The following is an 18,077-nucleotide window of genomic DNA, read 5'->3' on the forward strand; positions in this document are numbered from 1 at the left end:
TCAAGACTACTGGATTAAGCTATGTGTGCACTTGGAGTATTTGGCTGGAGAAATCTCTGCACCAACTCTACATCTCCTGGCAGAAAAACGCACCAAAAACAAGTAAAAAATGCATTGAGTTTTTGGTGCAATATTCTGCCAGGAGATGCAAAAATTTCAATGAGTTCATTGGAGGTGAGTTCACCTAAGGTAACAGCTGGCGGTTCCCATGGTACCCCAGATGGGACATCAGAAGAATGCATTGAACTCAATGTCATATTAGGCTATGTGCGCACATTGAGTATTTGATTGCAAAAATTTCTGCACCAAATATGCATCTCCTGGCAGAATAACGCACCAAAAATGCAATGGTTTTTTTTTACATGTTTTTGGTGCATCTTTCTGCCAGGAGATGGTAATTTGGTCCAGAAATTTCTGCAACCAAACACTCAATGTGCGCACATAGCCTAATCCAGTAATCCGTCATTGAGTTCAGTGAGTCCACTTGAAGTCACAGCTGGGGTAACATAGTAACCGACAGCTGTGATCTCAAGTGAACTCACAGACATCACTGCTCTAACAGCTGCGGCTCCGTCAGCGTGTTCCGGACTAGGCAGTGATTGGTGACGTTTCCTAATGTGACCGTGCACTGCAACCTCAGGATGTAGCAGAGCCAGGATTGTCATGGGACTTTGGGATGTAGATTATTTCAGATCTGAAGGGGTTTTTTGAAGTTAAGTTGGAAAAACAGGGTGAGGTTTTTCTGTTTGTTTTTTGAATAAAAGATTTTTCTCTGCATTTTGTATTTATTTATTTTTATTTACATGATTAGTAATGGGGGTCTCATAGACCCCTATCCATCATATCTGTCATTAACCCCTTATATTATCTCAGTTTCCACCTCTCCAGGGCAATCAGGATGAACTGAGTGAGAGCCAGGATTGGAGCATCTAATAGATGAACCATCTCTTGGATGGCTACAGGCTGCTATTTTTAGGCTGGGGAGGACCCATTAACCATGGGCCTCCCCAGCCTGAGAACACTAGCCACCAGCTGTCTACTTTATCTTGGCTGGGTATCAAAATTGGGGGGACCTTACGCCATTTTTTAAAATGATTTATTTAAATAATTAAAGTGACATATGTAATCCCTCGTATTTTGATACACAGCGACGATAAAGCTGGGGGTTGTAGCTTCCAGCTACCTGCTTTATTTGCGATAGGTATCAAAACATGAGGGACCCTACACATTTTTTTCCAGTTATTTATTTATTTTTACACTCCACATTGGGGGACCACACAGGTAGTGTGAGGGCAGGGGTAGGGGCACAGTCTGACAGTAAATAATAATAGATGCTGTCACAGAGGGAGGGTGGAGAAGCAGTGAATATTCATAAGGTTTAATGAGCGGACCAGGAAACAGTATGACAGCTGTGCAGAAACTCAGTAAGTATAATTGTTCTGCTTTAATCCCCATTTTGCTTCCTTTTGCAGCCCCCTAGCCCTTATTAACACCATTTTTGTAGCACTTAAGTTTGGGTTCCCATAGACTTATATGGGAATTAGTGTTTTGGCTCAAGTTCAAGTCGAGAGCGGTCTCGAACCGGACAATTTTTTAAAGTCCGGCCAAACCCGGAGAACCCAAAAATATATAGGTTCGTCCACCTCTATCAATAAATAGCCAGCAACACATGGATGCAACATTGATGTAATACGTGTGCTAACCTTTTTTTTGTAAACCCCTTCACTTTAATAGGTAAGTTTGGTCAACCATATGGACCACACTCAGGCATGAATTCACTGTTTTTTTTTAAAGAACATGTGCCTGCAATGAAACAGAAATGTGAAGAGGCGCATAGACTTTAATATGTCAATTTTCTGTCCATTAAAAAGCTAAATAAAATTAGAAAATGTAAATAGGTTGTACGTTCATTCTAAAGTCTAAATGGAGTGCTTTTGATACAGTTTTTGTACACACAGATTTATATTTTAATCTTTCTCTGTACAAAAATAAAAACTGGCAATTAAAACAAAAAGATATTAGCACTTAAATCTTAACAGAGACCTTCATGTAAACCATCAATTTTAAGATACATTTACAAATCTGTAAATACTAACAAATATAAAAATTGGCGATGAAAAAAAATAATAATTCCGCTTCAAATGGAAGAATAAAGTAGTCACAGACATACTGATTTCAGAGCTATGTTACTTTTTTTTTTCTTGTGGCCATTTTCATTTAATATTTGGTTATCTTTCACAGGGCCAGATTAGAAGTTTTCTTCATTTTGTGCCTGTACAGAGGAGTCCTTGATATTTATGAGCTATGGTTCTATATTGCGCTTAAGAGAGAAAGCTGGAAATCAGCGAGGAGAGCCATAGCTTAAGAACTCCTCAGTGCATGCACATAATGGAGAAGACTTCTCAACTTGGCTGACATTGCAGCAGGTAGCAAGAGTTTGTAAGACAATTGCTGCAAGGAAAGCAAAATATGATACCTCTATAGAATCAGGATTGCTTCCAATAATTTATTCTGTACTCACACAGGGCATAATAAACATAATAATAGATTGCCTTTACATGCTAGAATTAGGTGAATGATTTAGTACATTGTATCCTTGTACTTTGTATGTATGTGGTATGTTTCTGTTTATCCTTATGTTAGTAGTCATCTGTTCCAGGGTGCTGAGGCTGTGTTGTTGATTTTTCTTTTTATCACAACATATATTCTCCAAAGACATTTATATGTATATCCTCTGCGTAGATGTAGGTGGTAATACCAAAATCAATTATTAAAATATTAAAAGTATGCGGTTTTGTGAAAATCAGTGACCTCAATATGTACGAACGAATGATAACTTAATTCTCGTTCAAGTTATTTTGCCTACTTACAAAAATATGTAATTTGTTTTTACTAAGATGAAGTATGAACAAATGCAGAAAAGTCTTGAGTCTGTATCTAAGCAGCTAGAAGAAACTAATCAGCAAATCCAACTTCGAGAACTTGGAACAAGTAGTCCAGAAGGAGGTAAGAATAAACATTATTGTCCTCCTCTACTCTGACCCAGCAACTTGTTAAGTAAAATTCATATTAAGGAATTCAGTGAATGCATTATCATCTACATAATTAAGTATGGAAAAAGGTTCAATCAATGTTAAACTTTGATTAGTACTTTGTGAAATCATTGTATTTATCGGTCTTCTGTGCTGTATGCTTATCAGATACTGCAAACTAATTATGATATACCGTAATGACTGGACTGTGCAGAGCAGCTGACAGAAGTGAGCACTGAAATTAGAGATATAATCCTATCAGGCATTTGTTTGCTATAGAAAATAATGTAATTTTCAGATAATTCCAGAGTAAATAATATTAGAACACTCATCAGCGATTTTCACATACAAAGAAGAACATTCAAGGGAATCTGTCAGCAGGTTTTTCCTTTGTAATCTGAAGACAGCATGTTGCAAGGGTTAACACAGAGAATTCAGGGATGCCTTTTTTGTCAAGGTCCAATCTGCGGTTTATTTGCTATGTTTGTTTAAGCAGTATGACTTAATCATTCCTTGGACTACAATTTCACGTGCCCGCAGTCTGACATGCCCCCTCCACTGATTGACACCTCACTATCAATGTATCAATGCTCAATCACTATTGAGAGCCTGGTGTGGGCGGTGGCAGCTTTCTCAGCTCTGTCACATGGATTTAAAAACTGATTGTGTTAAAATGGCTGCACTTAGTTATCTAAGTGATACATTGTTGGATTCAAGATTTTTTTGCCTACATCATGCTGCTCTCAGATGAGTTAGCAAAAACCAGATGACAGATTCTCTTTAATTCACAGCGAAGCTACTCTCTACTAATTAAATTTCCTTTTTATATTCTGAGGTTTCTCCAAACACCAAAGCATAATCATTTTCACCCGTCTGATCCTCACTACATCTTCTGATCATCGCTGCTTCCACTAAAATCCTTGGGAGGGTTCCAAGCAAGCGCACAAAAGGTCATGATGTCACAACGTGCTCTGTTACCTTACGTGGGGATTTCAGAGTGAGTGAGGACCAGACAGATGATGGTGTAACATTTTAGTAGAATTTCAATTCCATTCACGTATATTTGTTCATCTCTACAGAATATCTGTTGTAATTCACATTCTACTGACCAAAACTTAAACCTCCAAGAAGGCTCACAGGACAAATATTTTTTAGCCTGATTGGAAAAATTTTGTATAATAAATCTCATATGAAACAAAAATCAATCCATAATAGATATTATATAAACTGTGGCTCTCAATAGCCACCAAATTCATCCCCTATTCACTTTTTATACTAAAATTTGACTATAGTTACATCTTGGGATGTTGAACAGATTGTTAAGACAAAAAAAAAAACATTTTTATGAGTAAATGTTTTTTGTTTAGGAGCAGATGAATGGCAAGTGCGATTTGACTGTGCCCAAACTGAAATCAACTTTTTGAGGAAGAGGCTTACACAATTTGAAGAACGACTAGAATCTGAGAAGTCCTATAAGAGGGAATTGGAGCAAAAGGTAAAACAAATAAGTCGATGAACACAATATTTTTCTATTTTTCTCCTATTGAATGTGATGGAAATGTGTATTTTTCAACTGTATTAACCTTGTGACTTTATATATATATATATATATATATATATATATATATATATATATATATATATATATATATATACATACAGTGCTTACAAGTAGTATTCAACCCCCTGCAGATTTAGCAGGTTTACACATTCGGAATTAACTTGGCATTGTGACATTTGGACTGTAGATCAGCCTGGAAGTGTGAAATGCACTGCAGCAAAAAAGAATGTTATTTCTTTTTTTTATTTTTTTTTTAAATTGTGAAAAGTTTATTCAGAGGGTCATTTATTATTCAACCCCTCAAACCACCAGAATTCTGTTTGGTTCCCCTAAAGAAGTATTTCAGGCACAAAGAACAATGAGCTTCACATGTTTGGATTAATTATCTCTTTTTCCAGCCTTTTAAGACCCTCCCCAAACTTGTGAACAGCACTCATATTTGGTCAACATGGGAAAGACAAAGGAGCATTCCAAGGCCATCAGAGACAAGATCATGGAGGGTCACAAGGCTGGCAAGGGGTACAAAACCCTTTCCAAGGAGTTGGGCCTACCTGTCTCCACTGTTGGGAGCATCATCCGGAAGTGGAAGGCTTATGGAACTACTGTTAGCCTTCCACGGCCTGGACAGCCTTTGAAAGTTTCCACCCGTGCCGAGGCCAGACTTGTCCGAAGAGTCAAGGCTAACCCAAGGACAACAAGGAAGGAGCTCCGGGAAGATCTCATGGCAGTGGGGACATTGGTTTCAGTCAATACCATAAGTAACGTACTCCACCGCAATGGTCTCCGTTCCAGACGAGCCCGTAAGGTACCTATACTTTCAAAGCGTCATGTCAAGGCTCGTCTACAGTTTGCTCATGATCACTTGGAGGACTCTGAGACAGACTGGTTCAAGGTTCTCTGGTCTGATGAGACCAAGATCGAGATCTTTGGTGCCAACCACACACGTGACGTTTGGAGACTGGATGGCACTGCATACAACACCAAGAATACCATCCCTACAGTCAAGCATGGTGGTGGCAGCATCATGCTGTGGGGCTGTTTCTCAGCCAAGGGGCCTGGCCATCTGGTCCGCATCCATGGGAAGATGGATAGCACGGCCTACCTGGAGATTTTGGCCAAGATCCTCCGCTCCTCCATCAAGGATCTTAAGATGGGTCGTCATTTCATCTTCCAACAAGACAACGACCCAAAGCACACAGCCAAGAAAACCAAGGCCTGGTTCAAGAGGGAAAAAATCAAGGTGTTGCAGTGGCCTAGTCAGTCTCCTGACCTTAACCCAATTGAAAACTTGTGGAAGGAGCTCAAGATTAAAGTCCACAGGAGACACCCAAAGAACCTAGATAACTTGGAGAAGATCTGCATGGAGGAGTGGGCCAAGATAACTCCAGAGACCTGTGCCGGCCTGATCAGGTCTTATAAAAGACGATTATTAGCTGTAATTGCAAACAAGGGTTATTCCACAAAATATTAAACCTAGGGGTTGAATAATAATTGACCCACACTTTTATGTTGAAAATTTATTAAAATTTAACTGAGCAACATAACTTGTTGGTTTGTAAGATTTATGCATCTGTTAATAAATCCTGCTCTTGTTTGAAGTTTGCAGGCTCTAACTTATGTGCATCTTATCAAACCTGCTAAATCTGCAGGGGGTTGAATACTACTTGTAGGCACTGTATATATATATATATAGTCACCATACTATATACTATATAGTATATACTATATATATATACTATATATATATACTATACTATATATATACTGTATATGTATGTATATATATACAGTATATAGATCTATGCATTCATAAATGTACATCTATATATAGATCTATATTTATAAATAACACTTGCATTGTATGAATCGTGATTGGATTGTTATACACAATGAGGCTGTGCATATTGTTAATTAGTTTTATAGCTACATCTCATCTCATTTTCTGCTGGACAACTCCATATCCCCTGTAGTGTGTGACTGGAGAACACAGATAGCCAATAAAACTGGGCACAAAAGCAACATTCATCTGTCTTTTCCAAGGTCCAGATACAACTGTTTTGTTATTATCTTTTATGCCAGTGATAGTGAGTTTTTTTTTATCACTGCTCTATTGTGAAAACGAAAATCTGTTATATTAGGATTATAACTGCTGTCCTCAATTGATAATATCGGATTGATTTGCCAAAGGCAAGCTATGTATTATACTGCACTCTTGCCTAAAGGTACCGTCACACTAAGCAACTTACCAGCGATCCCAACAACGATAGGGATCGCTGGTAAGTTGCTAGGAGGTTGCTGGTGAGCTGTCACACTGTGACGCTCCAGCGATCCCACCAGCAACCTGACCTGGCAGGGATCGCTGGAGCGTGGCTACACGAGTTGCTGGTGAGCTCACCAGCAACCAGTGACCAGCCCCTAGCGCAGCGTGGAAGATGCTGCGCTTGGTAACTAAGGTAAATATTGGGTAACCAACCCGATATTTACCTTGGTTACCAGCGCACGCAGCTACACGTGCAGAGAGCAGGGAGCAGCGCACACTGAGTGCTGGCTCCTTGCTCTCCTAGCTACAGCACACATCGGGTTAATTACCCGATGTATGCTGCAGCTAAATGTGCACAGAGCAGGGAGCAGCGCACAATGCTTAGCGCTGGCTCCCTGCTCTCCTACTTACAGCACACATGGGGTTAATTACCTGATGTGTGCTGCAGCTAAATGTGCACAGAGCAGGGAGCAGCGCACAATGCTTAGCGCTGGCTCCCTGCTCTCCTACTTACAGCACACATGGGGTTAATTACCCGATGTATGCTGCAGCTAAATGTGCACAGAGCAGGGAGCAGCGCACAATGCTTAGCGCTGGCTCCCTGCTCTCCTACTTACAGCACACATCAGGTTAATTAACCCGATGTGTCCTGCAGCTACATGTGCACAGAGCAGGAGCCGGCAGCACAGGCAGTGAGAGCGGCGGAGGCTGGTATCGAAGGTAAATATCGGGTAACCAAGGACAGGGCTTCTTGGTTACCCGATGTTTACATTGGTTACCAGCCTCTGCAGAAGCCTGCTCCTGCTGCTTGCACATTTAGTTGTTGCTGTCTCGCTGTCACACACAGCGATCTGTGCTTCACAGCAGGACAGCAACAACTAAAAAATGGCCCAGGACATTCAGCAACAACCAACGACCTCACAGCAGGGGCCAGGTTGTTGCTGGATGTCACACACAGCAACATCGCTAGCAACTTCACAAAAGTTGTTCGTTAGCAGCGATGTTGCTAGCGATGTTGCTTAGTGTGACGGGGCCTTAAGTCTACTTGTTGGTTTTTATCTACAGTATAGTCCCTACGACTAACACACCCAATATTGTATAAGATTATGATAGTATAATCCACCTGCACAAAGGAATAAATGGACAATACAATTTGTGCTCTTCCTCTTAAATGGGTCTTCAGGCACTCTAACATTGCTAGCCCATTCTTTGGATAGGTCATCCATGTCTGATTGGTGGTGGTGTACTACCAGGCACTTCGGCTGATCAGATGGTCCCAGTCCTGGCCCCAGCCAGAATCAGTTGCGGAGCTGCCCAGCACAGCTTCATCAACTGTATAGTGGCCACAGCTGGATACTGCATATTCACCCCTACTCAAATCGACGGGGGGCATATATGCAGTACCTCACTGTGGCCACTATTCCGAAGATGGCGCTGTACTATACAGCTCTGCAACTGAGTAGTTCTGGTTGGCAACAGCACTGGGATTGGCTAATTGGCGAAGGTGCCTGCCTATTCTGAGAATAGGTCATCCACATTAAAATTATGGACAATCCCTTTAAGAAATTTAATATGCATTTTAGTCACCTATTTCTTTGAGATTCAAGAGTTGAAGCTATCAGCTGAGTACTCTGGGGGCTACATTCAGAATGGGAAGGTCTCTATTGAGACCACCACCTTTAATAACACTAGTCCAACTAGAATCAATACTAGATTAAAGCATATTGGATCCACCAAAGTAAATTATTATGAGAAGTCTTTTCAAGGATTATTGGGCAACCCCACTAGAGTATTAGAGGATTCTCAATTAGGTCAGGCTTTAAACAAGTCAGTCACTTGTTAATGGAGCTCATATTTTACCCTGGGCTTTTCCTGCTAAGGATTCGCTCACATCTGCGTTTAAAAAAAAAGTCCAATGTTCATCCAGAAAAGTGGAGCTAATGAAATCTATTTGTTATTCCTTATGTCATGCGAGCACTATGTAAGTGTGCGATTTTATTTTTTTTCTCATTTAGAATCCGCATGCCATCCGTATGACATGCATTTTTTTTCTCAGGAACTATTAACCTACAATCATTTACAGGACCATTTACAGTGTTCTAAGCTATAGAATGGTAATATAGGCATAAAAAATGGACAGCATAGGATTTGTTTTTTTCCGCACCCCATGACTTCTATTGGCGAGTCTCGTCCAATATACGCAGCATATGCAGCATGCTACGATTCTTGCCTCATGCCGAATACAGCTGAGGAAAATATTGCAAATCAGCACTGACTCATTGAATAACTTTGGTCCAAGTGTACATTGTGGAATTTAGTCCAATACGATTTTTTTCTTACATTGCACTCATCCGTATTATATGCAAGTGTGAGCAAACCCTAAGGCCTGTGCCACACATCCGTGCCTCCGGCACGTGTTTGTCATTTTTTACACGTACCGGCGGCACGGAGACACTTTAACCAATGCTACCCTATTGTAGCAGGCACACACACGTAAAACCACACGGAACGTGTGTCCGTGTGCGTTTGTACGTGTGTGCGATTTTCAAAGCGCTGACATGTCAGTGTTTTCTCCGGCAGCACGGGTGTTACACGGCCCGCACCCGTACCACACGGGTGTAGTGTGGATGCGGTCCCGTGTGACACGCGCCGGAGTAAACACACATGTCAGGGAAAAAAATAAAAAACATTAACTCACCTTCTCCTGCCCTCCTGTCTCTGCCGCTGCTGCCTCTTGCTGCCGACCGCCGCTCATTAATCTCATAGAATATTCACTTCACTGCCTGGCAGCAGCAGCAGCGGGGAGACGGGAGGGCTGGAGACCGAGGATCAGCACCACGGACAGCAGCGCGGACAGCAGGGAGGACCAGGTGAGTATAATAATTACTGATTCTACGTGTGCTATCGCGGATAGCACACGTAGAACACACGTGTCACGCACGTACCAGAGACACGTACTTACCTGCACGCAACACGCAGGGAAAATACGTGTCTCTCGGCACGTGCGTGAAATTCACGTGAGTGTGGCAGAGGCCTAACACTGTTTCTTTAACTGATCAAAAACATGCAAGTTAGTGTAGAACAGGCAGAATTAAGTATTTGCAAATCAGAACATATCATTAATTTAGTATCAATCCATTCTGATTATGATATGATGATATGAGCAGATATTCTGGTTTAATACAAGAAGATGGTAAATAGATTTAGTGTAACCACTTTTGACTTTTTAAAAATGAGCTCCAGTATAAATGAGCACTTTAGATTAAAACATCCCCAATAGCTCAAATAATAGTAGGATCATTGAACAGCTCAGTTAACGATGAACTTTCACTGCAATATGTCTCACAAAATGAAGTTTTCAATATTAGAACAAAAATACCCATTCTTTATATGTTTCCAGTGACTCAAGGCAGGATCCGTTTGCATTGCATTGGCAGAATTCAGTACAATACATAGCGCTGGTATTTTGGTAAGGGCATCTCTGGGCGCAATTATTAATTCATTTACCATAAAACAATGTTACTATTTCAACTTCTATTCATAAGATTAAAATATAAAAATTTAAAGAATACTCTGATTTTTGTGACTTATGATTTATATTTTCACCCTGCTGGTGACATATAGACTTTTTGTGATGAAAAATGAATAAATAAATTGATTTACAAATATGGGTAAAATTAAATTTACTTAAACTAATTTTTTCTTGATAAATGAGATTAAGTGGCATACATGGTGCAAATTCTTTTTCGTATAATGCTGTCTACTTCATAAATCAAGCATATAAACTATATCAATACTTTCCCCTAAAATATGGCAAACATTGTTGCACAGAGCTGGATAAATGTGGGTTAAAGGGGTTTTCCACTACTCAGACAACCCCTTCTCATTCACCATGTTTGCCACCTATAAAATAAAAGATACTCTTCTCTCATGCCAGCGCTGTTCCAGCAGCGTCAGAACTTGCTCTCCAGGGGCTCACTTGACGTTCTTCTCTCACGTGAGTCCTGAGCTCCGGCTTTACTGTTTTTGTCTTTGGACAAATTGAACACCAAGAGAAAGTCAGCATTCATTTGAAATAAGCGCTGATTGGGTGAAAGACTCGCATGACATAAGAACGTCACGTGAGCCCCCAGAGAGGGAGTGTCGACACTGCTGGAACAGCACCGGCATAGTAGGTGAGTATATACGGTTTTATTTTTATGGTGGCAAACATGGTGAATGAGAAGGAGTTCTCTGATTAGTGGACAAACTTTTATAATGAGTCAGACAAGATATGAAAAATAGGACAGAGATACTGTATTTGTAAGGCCTCTTTCAGACATCTTTTTTCATTTTTGATCAGTGTGCTGGATCCAATTTCTATCCACTTTGTTTAAGTACCACCACTGTTTCATTTATCTTGTATGAAAAAATAATAATTTTTTTCAAGTTTCTCTTAATCAACAAACAGTAAAAAACGGACAGCACTCAGATGTTTCATGGTTAGAACTTGAGTGCTACATATTTTTTTCTTCACAGTGAAATGTATCTGCATTTCAGATCAAAAACGGATAAAATCCTGGTTTTTGGAGGTTGTTTTGTAGAAAGTATGTGAACATACCCATAGAATATAAGGGTTGCATCTTCTGTTTGTGGGAAACAAGTGCAGTACTGGACAAAAGAATGGAAACCCATGTTCGTACAATTATATTCCTTGTTGTTATTGAAATGTGCACATTGTAGATTTAGTCTGAAGACAGCAAAGCCACAATACAACACATATGATAACAAGGAGTAGAAGCACTTGTGAAACAAACCAGAATGTGTATCAAACCTCAGATTCTTTAAATTACATCCCCATTTTGCTCTAATGACAACTTTACAAACCCTCGGCATTCATTTGTGTTTTTTGTTCCATGTGGTCTGAATCTACAATATGCATATTTCAATAAAAATAAGGACAACCACTCCATGAACTTTTGATGAGTATTGTGTATGAAATACAGATGTGTGAATTGGGCCTAAGAATGTAAAACTTACAGGATCAAGGATACAAGCCAAAGAGTATCAAATATCACACTGAATGGTGCCTTAAATTCAAAAAAGAGAAAAGGTTTATTAATATTACCAAAACTGAATTTGGAAAAATAGATACATTTAAATTGTAATAAGTAGGGATGAGTGAGCCTGAACTGTAAATTAGGGATTCACATTAAACACTGGATGTCTGGGTCTCGGACTCAAACATGGACTTTAAAGAAAAGTCCATGGTCCCAGTTCGGAGCTTGGGTACTGTTCATATGCTAATAAATTTTCTTAAAAGGCTGCAGTACAGCCAATCAACAGAGCTTTATTGCATGCAGAAGGTGCCTGTACACTGCTGTGAATGAACAGAGTAAGATTAAAAAAAACATGATGTGGGCTCCTGTCAATTTTTGATAACCAGTGCAGGTAAAGCAGACAACTACAGGCTGCAACACTCAGCTGTCAGCTTTACCTTGGCTGATTAGCAAAAATAGAGGCTAAAACACAATGTTTTTTTAAAATTATTTATTAAATAATTTAAAAAAATGGCGTGGGCTCTGCCCTCTTTTTGATACCCAGCCAAGGTAAAGCATACAGCTCGGTCCTGGTATTATCAGGATAGGAAGACCCATGTTTTTTGGCCCTTTCCAGCAGAATAATATCATCCCACAGCTGCCCTATTAGATGCGCCAATTTTGGTGCTTTACCCAGCTCTTCCTGATTGCACTGATGCGGTGGTAATGGGGGTAATATCTTTGGGGTTGATGTCAGCCATTAATTGAGAGCTAGCATCATGCCTAGGGGTTAGTAACTGATAGGCTTCTTATTTCTTTTGAGTGTGTTTTTTTTATCTCTATGCTTGCCAGGTCAGTATGAGGGGGTCTGATAGATGCGTACCCATTATTAACTCCTGGGCTTCATGCCAGCTGTCCTTTCACAGGTGACATCAACTCAAAAGTATTTCTTCGATTGCCAGCACACCAGGGAAATCAGGAAGAGCCAGGCAAAGCGCCAGAATTGGTGCATCTAATAGATGCATCCTTTTTGGACTGGCTATGGGCTGTATTTTCAGTCAAAGGAGGGGCCAAATAATCATGGCTCCTTCTATTTTAATAATACCAGCCTCCATTTCTCTGCTTTTCCTTAGCTGGTTATCAAAAGTAAGGCAAAGCCCACACTGTTTTCTTAAAAAAATTTTTTAAAATAACAAAAAAACGGCGTGGGATCCCTTCTACTTGTGATAACCAGCCAAAGTAAAGCTGACAGATGAGGGTTGCAATCCCCAGCTTTCTGCTTTACCTGTGCTGATTATCAAAGATTGAAAGGACTGCACGTTTTTGTTTTTTTTTTTTATTTATTCCCAATCCACATTTGTTTGCAGGATAATTGCCCCCATTTTAGTTCCTTTTGGCCTTCCCTAGCCCATACTACATCTATTTTGCAGCACACAAGTTTGGGTCTCCATTGACTTAAGTTTTTTTTAAAGTCTGATCAAACCCAGCAAACCCCAACATCCATGGGTCGGCTCATCACTAGTAATAAGATCATTGAAGACATTGTTTTCTAACTATTCAGAGCTGCTGTACACATTTTAAGTGAGGTCAGTCTACCCAATAAAAAAAGAATGATCTCTGTACATTAAAATATAATTAGAATCAACCGGTTTTGCACAATTTGGAAAAGGAATCATCTCTTTTAGTTTCAGATGCTTATTGTCTAATTACAGGCCTCATTAACTCAACATTGTGCTTATTTAATGCAACTTTATAACAATTTCAGTTTTCCAGTTCCATCATTGTATGACCCTGTACTAGATGAATGCTTGCTATTTCCTTCTACAAGGTGGCCATAAAATAACCTAAGGTGTTTGGAGCTGTGTGCAGACTGACCCAGTGGAGGGAATTGGCTGAAAATGTGTATGTATGCTATTCAAGACATGGGGAAAGGGAAGGCATCTTAAAAAAAAAAAGTATACCAAAGCTACCCACCAGGTGAAAAAGTGGTGCTGTACAGTGAGCATACCTTGCAACTCAGTCTGCAAGATGCCTGTCTCTTTGCCGAATTGTGTGCTGTTAGTGCGGTTGTTTTATGAGAATGCCAGGGATACTACAGCTGCACTGAGAGCCTTTCGTTGTTTGAAAGACCTTCACACACGTAGTGGTCCAATAGCTGTCAATTCGCTATGACAGATGATGACACGTTTTGAGGCAACAGGGTTACTGAGTGTTCAGACAGGGCGTGGGCGACGACCGGTAAGCAGAGAGGTTGTGGAGAAGATTGCCACTGCCGTCGTGAAACAGGGCACAAATAACTCTGCCAGGATTAGCAGTGCACGCAGTGCTTCCAGGCAATTGGGGCTCCTGTAAAGCACAGTGTGGAAAGTTCTCCGAAAGGTCTTGCGGGCATACCCGTACAAAACTTCTTCCTCGTGACAAAGATACCCGCATGGCATTTGTATTCACATTTCTGGCGAGAGTGGAAGGTGTAGGAAACCAAAGAAAACAAAGTGGTTTTAAGGGAAAACACAATACATATTTTATTAGTGCAGCAAGTGCATAGTACAATCAACATATTTCATTATACATTATAGATAGAGGGATGTCGGTCACCAAAACATCAGTATGCAACAACATTTATGTCGCCATTATGCATACATATATACATGTTCAGTTAACATGAAAGTCACATCGAATAATATTAAGCATGAAAAACGCAATTACACATATAATACATGTAAGAAATAGTAACTAGTGACTGTTAACAAGCAAAGTTGGAGCAACAGTATACATGCTGCTCCCATCTCACCGATATATAAAGTGCTAAGTGCAATATATAAGTTTTTAGAGCTCTGTTGGGCTCTTGAATGGTATTAAAATGTAGCGCCAGAATTGCACTTATGCCCAGGAGATATAAGGTGGCAAATCAAACACTCACCGACCCTGATTGTTACATCAATACGTAAGATGCCATGCTGTATGTACATATAACTAAATTAACCCACAAATGAGCATCAAGAAACCATTACTGTGACAGCGTGGGACAGCATTGTACACACACACCCACATGCAGCTGTCACGCTGTACTCTAAGATGTACAATAGCAGTACAGCGCAGTAATGTGGGACTGAGAGGATTCCTGAAACTATCTGAGATGGTAGTTAGCTGGTAAACCACTAGGGGCGAAAAAGTGGAGGAAACGTATGAGCAGGGAATTCCCTAGCAGAGGTAATACTAGTCAAGCCACCAGATGGCAGTAGAATCGTCAGAAAGCCGTGTCACAACATGAGGTCTTGTAAGTACACAAGGGCAAGTCTAAGGGGCGGCTTTGCACGTTGCGACATCGCAAGCCGATGCTGCGATGTCGCACGCGATAGTCCCTGCCCCCGTCGCAGGTACGATATCGTGTGATAGCTGGCATAGCGAAAATTATCGCTACGCCAGCTTCACATGCACTCACCTGCCCCTGCGACCGTCGCTCTGGCCGACGACCCGCCCTCCTTCCTAAGGGGGGCGGGTCGTGCGGCGTCATAGCGACGTCGACACAGCAGGCCGGCAATAGCGGGCGGAGGGGGGCGGAGATGAGCAGAATGTAAACATCCCGCCCACCTCCTTCCTTCCGCATATCCTACGGAAGCCGCGGTGACACCGGTAGGAGATGTTACTCGCTCCTGCGGCTTCACACACAGCGATGTGTGCTGCCGCAGGATGCGAGGAACAACATCGGACCGTCGCGTCAGCGTAATTAAGGATTACGCCGACGCTGCACCGATGATACGATTACGACGATTTTGCGCTCGTTAATCGTATCTAGGCTTTACACACTACGATGTCTCATGCGATGCCGATTGTGCGTCACTTTCAATTTGACCCACCGACATCGCACCTGCGATGTCATAGTGTGCAAAGCCCACCTAAACGTAGTCAGAGGGAAGCAAATAGTCAGTAGCTGGAAATCAGAGCCTAGAAGCGAGGGGGAGTGGGAAGACAAGACAGAGTAAAGGTAAACAGATAAGGAACGAACAGGGAGACAGCGGGAGAGACACTGATGGAAACAGACAACAGAGGAGGTTAACAGGTCAGGTGAACACGGAGGTCAGGAGGGGGCAGGGCAGACAACAGGTCACTCAAGAGTAGAACACAGCAGAGCCAGAAGTATCACTGGCGAAGTCCAAGAGAAACAGTGCCCAAATAAAGCAGCCTGACCTCCAGAACGAGGCAGAAAGGATTAACCCCTAACGTGACTTGCATCAGAAGTGAAACTAAAAAAAAGGCTCAGCTCCAGCTGAGCCAGGAGTCAATCATGACAGCAGCATTGTTAACAAACCAGGCAAGGTGAGAATCATTGCATACTTAGCATTGGAGACCCAGACCAGAAGAGGTGAACACCAGACCCAGGGACGTACGTTTCGCAATCTTTTTCAACCTGGTACAGGCAAGCAAATGATGTGACCAATTCCTATGCGGACAGGACCTTTTAAAGTCCGCCTACTGGTCACATGCTGTTCTGTGAGCAGTCACAGTGCAAAATTCGCACATGTGCAATGGAGCCTCCAGGACCTGCTTCGTCTCAACCTTGGTCACATGACTGCACATGGAGTGGGAGGGGGGACACGTCACCAACCCACCCACATCCACATCATCATGCACGATCTGACGATCTGACACTGAGGAAGCGTAGTAAGCCTGCGCTTATTTATGGGACCCATATTGTCAAAGCACGTAAAGAGAACACATGTGGCAGAATTCATAATTAAATCCCTAATAGCCAATGCGATATATATGGGAATCTTAAAACCCTATGACAGTAAGATATATGGAAAGTAAATGTATAAACATGCATCAATCAAACTCTCACCATATACGTGCCATATAGACAACTTTGGCACCATAATACAAATCATTATGCACATGTATGCGTTTTTGTCACAAGGACCACACAGATGCCACAAATAAATATATATTAATACACATATGAACGACGCATCAGGAGATGATCCAGGTGTGTGCTGTGATCGGCGGAAATATCAAAAAATTGATAGGTCCATAATTCAGGAAGAGGTCACAAGTGCAGCTATGGAAAAATAATAAAAAAAAACAAAAACTTCTTCCTCGTGACAATGATTCCCGCATGACATTTGTATTCACGTTTCTGGCGAGAGTGGAAGGTGATAGCAATTGACCATGGAATGTTCTGTGGTGCGATGAAGCGCATTTTTACCTGAATGGAACAGTGAACGCACAAAACTGTCGCATATGGGCTACTAATAATCTACATGTGGTCACGGTGGTTCCGCTACATTCGCCAAAGGTAACCATTTGGTGTGGATTCACCTCATCATTCATCCTCAGACTGTTCTTTTATGAAGAAATGAGGCTGTAACGCCTGCCTTGATCCACAGACTCAGACGGGCTGTAATGGACAGGCTAGAGGGAAGCCACTCGCCATGCAGGATTCCCAAAACCCTGAAACCCTTTAACCCCTATACAGGGATTTGGAAGGCTGCAGTCTGAGAAAGTAGAAACAAGCAGAGGTCAAAACCGGAACGGGCAGCGAGGTACAAAAACAGCAGGCAGGAGGGTAGTCAGGAAACAAGCGGTAATCAGCACACGAAATCACAGGACGAAACAGGAGCCAGAATTCTCAGAACTATCTCTGGCAGAGGTCAGCAGACAGGAGAGGAATTAAAAAGGGTGTGGTGTCTTCCCATAGGCTGTTACAAAGAAAACCTCGCATCACCTCTCGTGGGTGCTCTGGAGAAAAATAAGTCAAGTAATGGAAAACTCCGGCACACTCACTATCACCCTTGGAGACACAGAAAGTCAGAGACATGTAACTGATATCAAAATCCTTTTCTTTTTATTTTGTGGTGAAAAACGTGTATCAAAAAAGTGCTGTACAATAGTCCGCCAATCTCAACGTTTCGGCCTATCTGGCCTTCTTCAGGTCGGACGGGCTGATGACAATATATACAATAAAACAAAACAAAACAAAAATACAGGACATCCATCAGTATAGAATAATGGAACAAATAAAAGTTTCACTATAGGTATGTTGGGATAACAAGAGAACATATTTGAGAGACAAAAACACAGAATCATGGGCACAGTAAGTGAATATGTGAACGTCAATAATCATGAATGAGATAGAAAAAGACTGACAAAAAGGGGGGGGGGGGTTTATTAGAGCAAATTTGTGGCCAACTACGGTGGATGTTACCAAG

At 41.4% G+C, this 18,077-nt stretch overlaps 1 protein-coding gene across 1 annotated transcript in view; it reads left to right on the forward strand.

The window, feature by feature from the left end:
* The window catches only part of MYO18B (myosin XVIIIB), a 1,019,172-nt gene that overhangs the window by 637,100 nt on the left and 363,995 nt on the right, over positions 1-18,077 (forward strand). The window contains exons 28-30 of the mRNA XM_075320057.1: positions 2,898-3,006; positions 4,400-4,527; positions 8,454-8,680. Of these exons, the coding sequence (XP_075176172.1) occupies positions 2,898-3,006; positions 4,400-4,527; positions 8,454-8,680 (464 nt within the window). The remainder of the gene's footprint in view (positions 1-2,897; positions 3,007-4,399; positions 4,528-8,453; positions 8,681-18,077) is intronic.

This window comes from Anomaloglossus baeobatrachus, chromosome 1 (genome assembly GCF_048569485.1).
Source record: "Anomaloglossus baeobatrachus isolate aAnoBae1 chromosome 1, aAnoBae1.hap1, whole genome shotgun sequence".
Taxonomy (NCBI): domain Eukaryota; kingdom Metazoa; phylum Chordata; class Amphibia; order Anura; family Aromobatidae; genus Anomaloglossus; species Anomaloglossus baeobatrachus.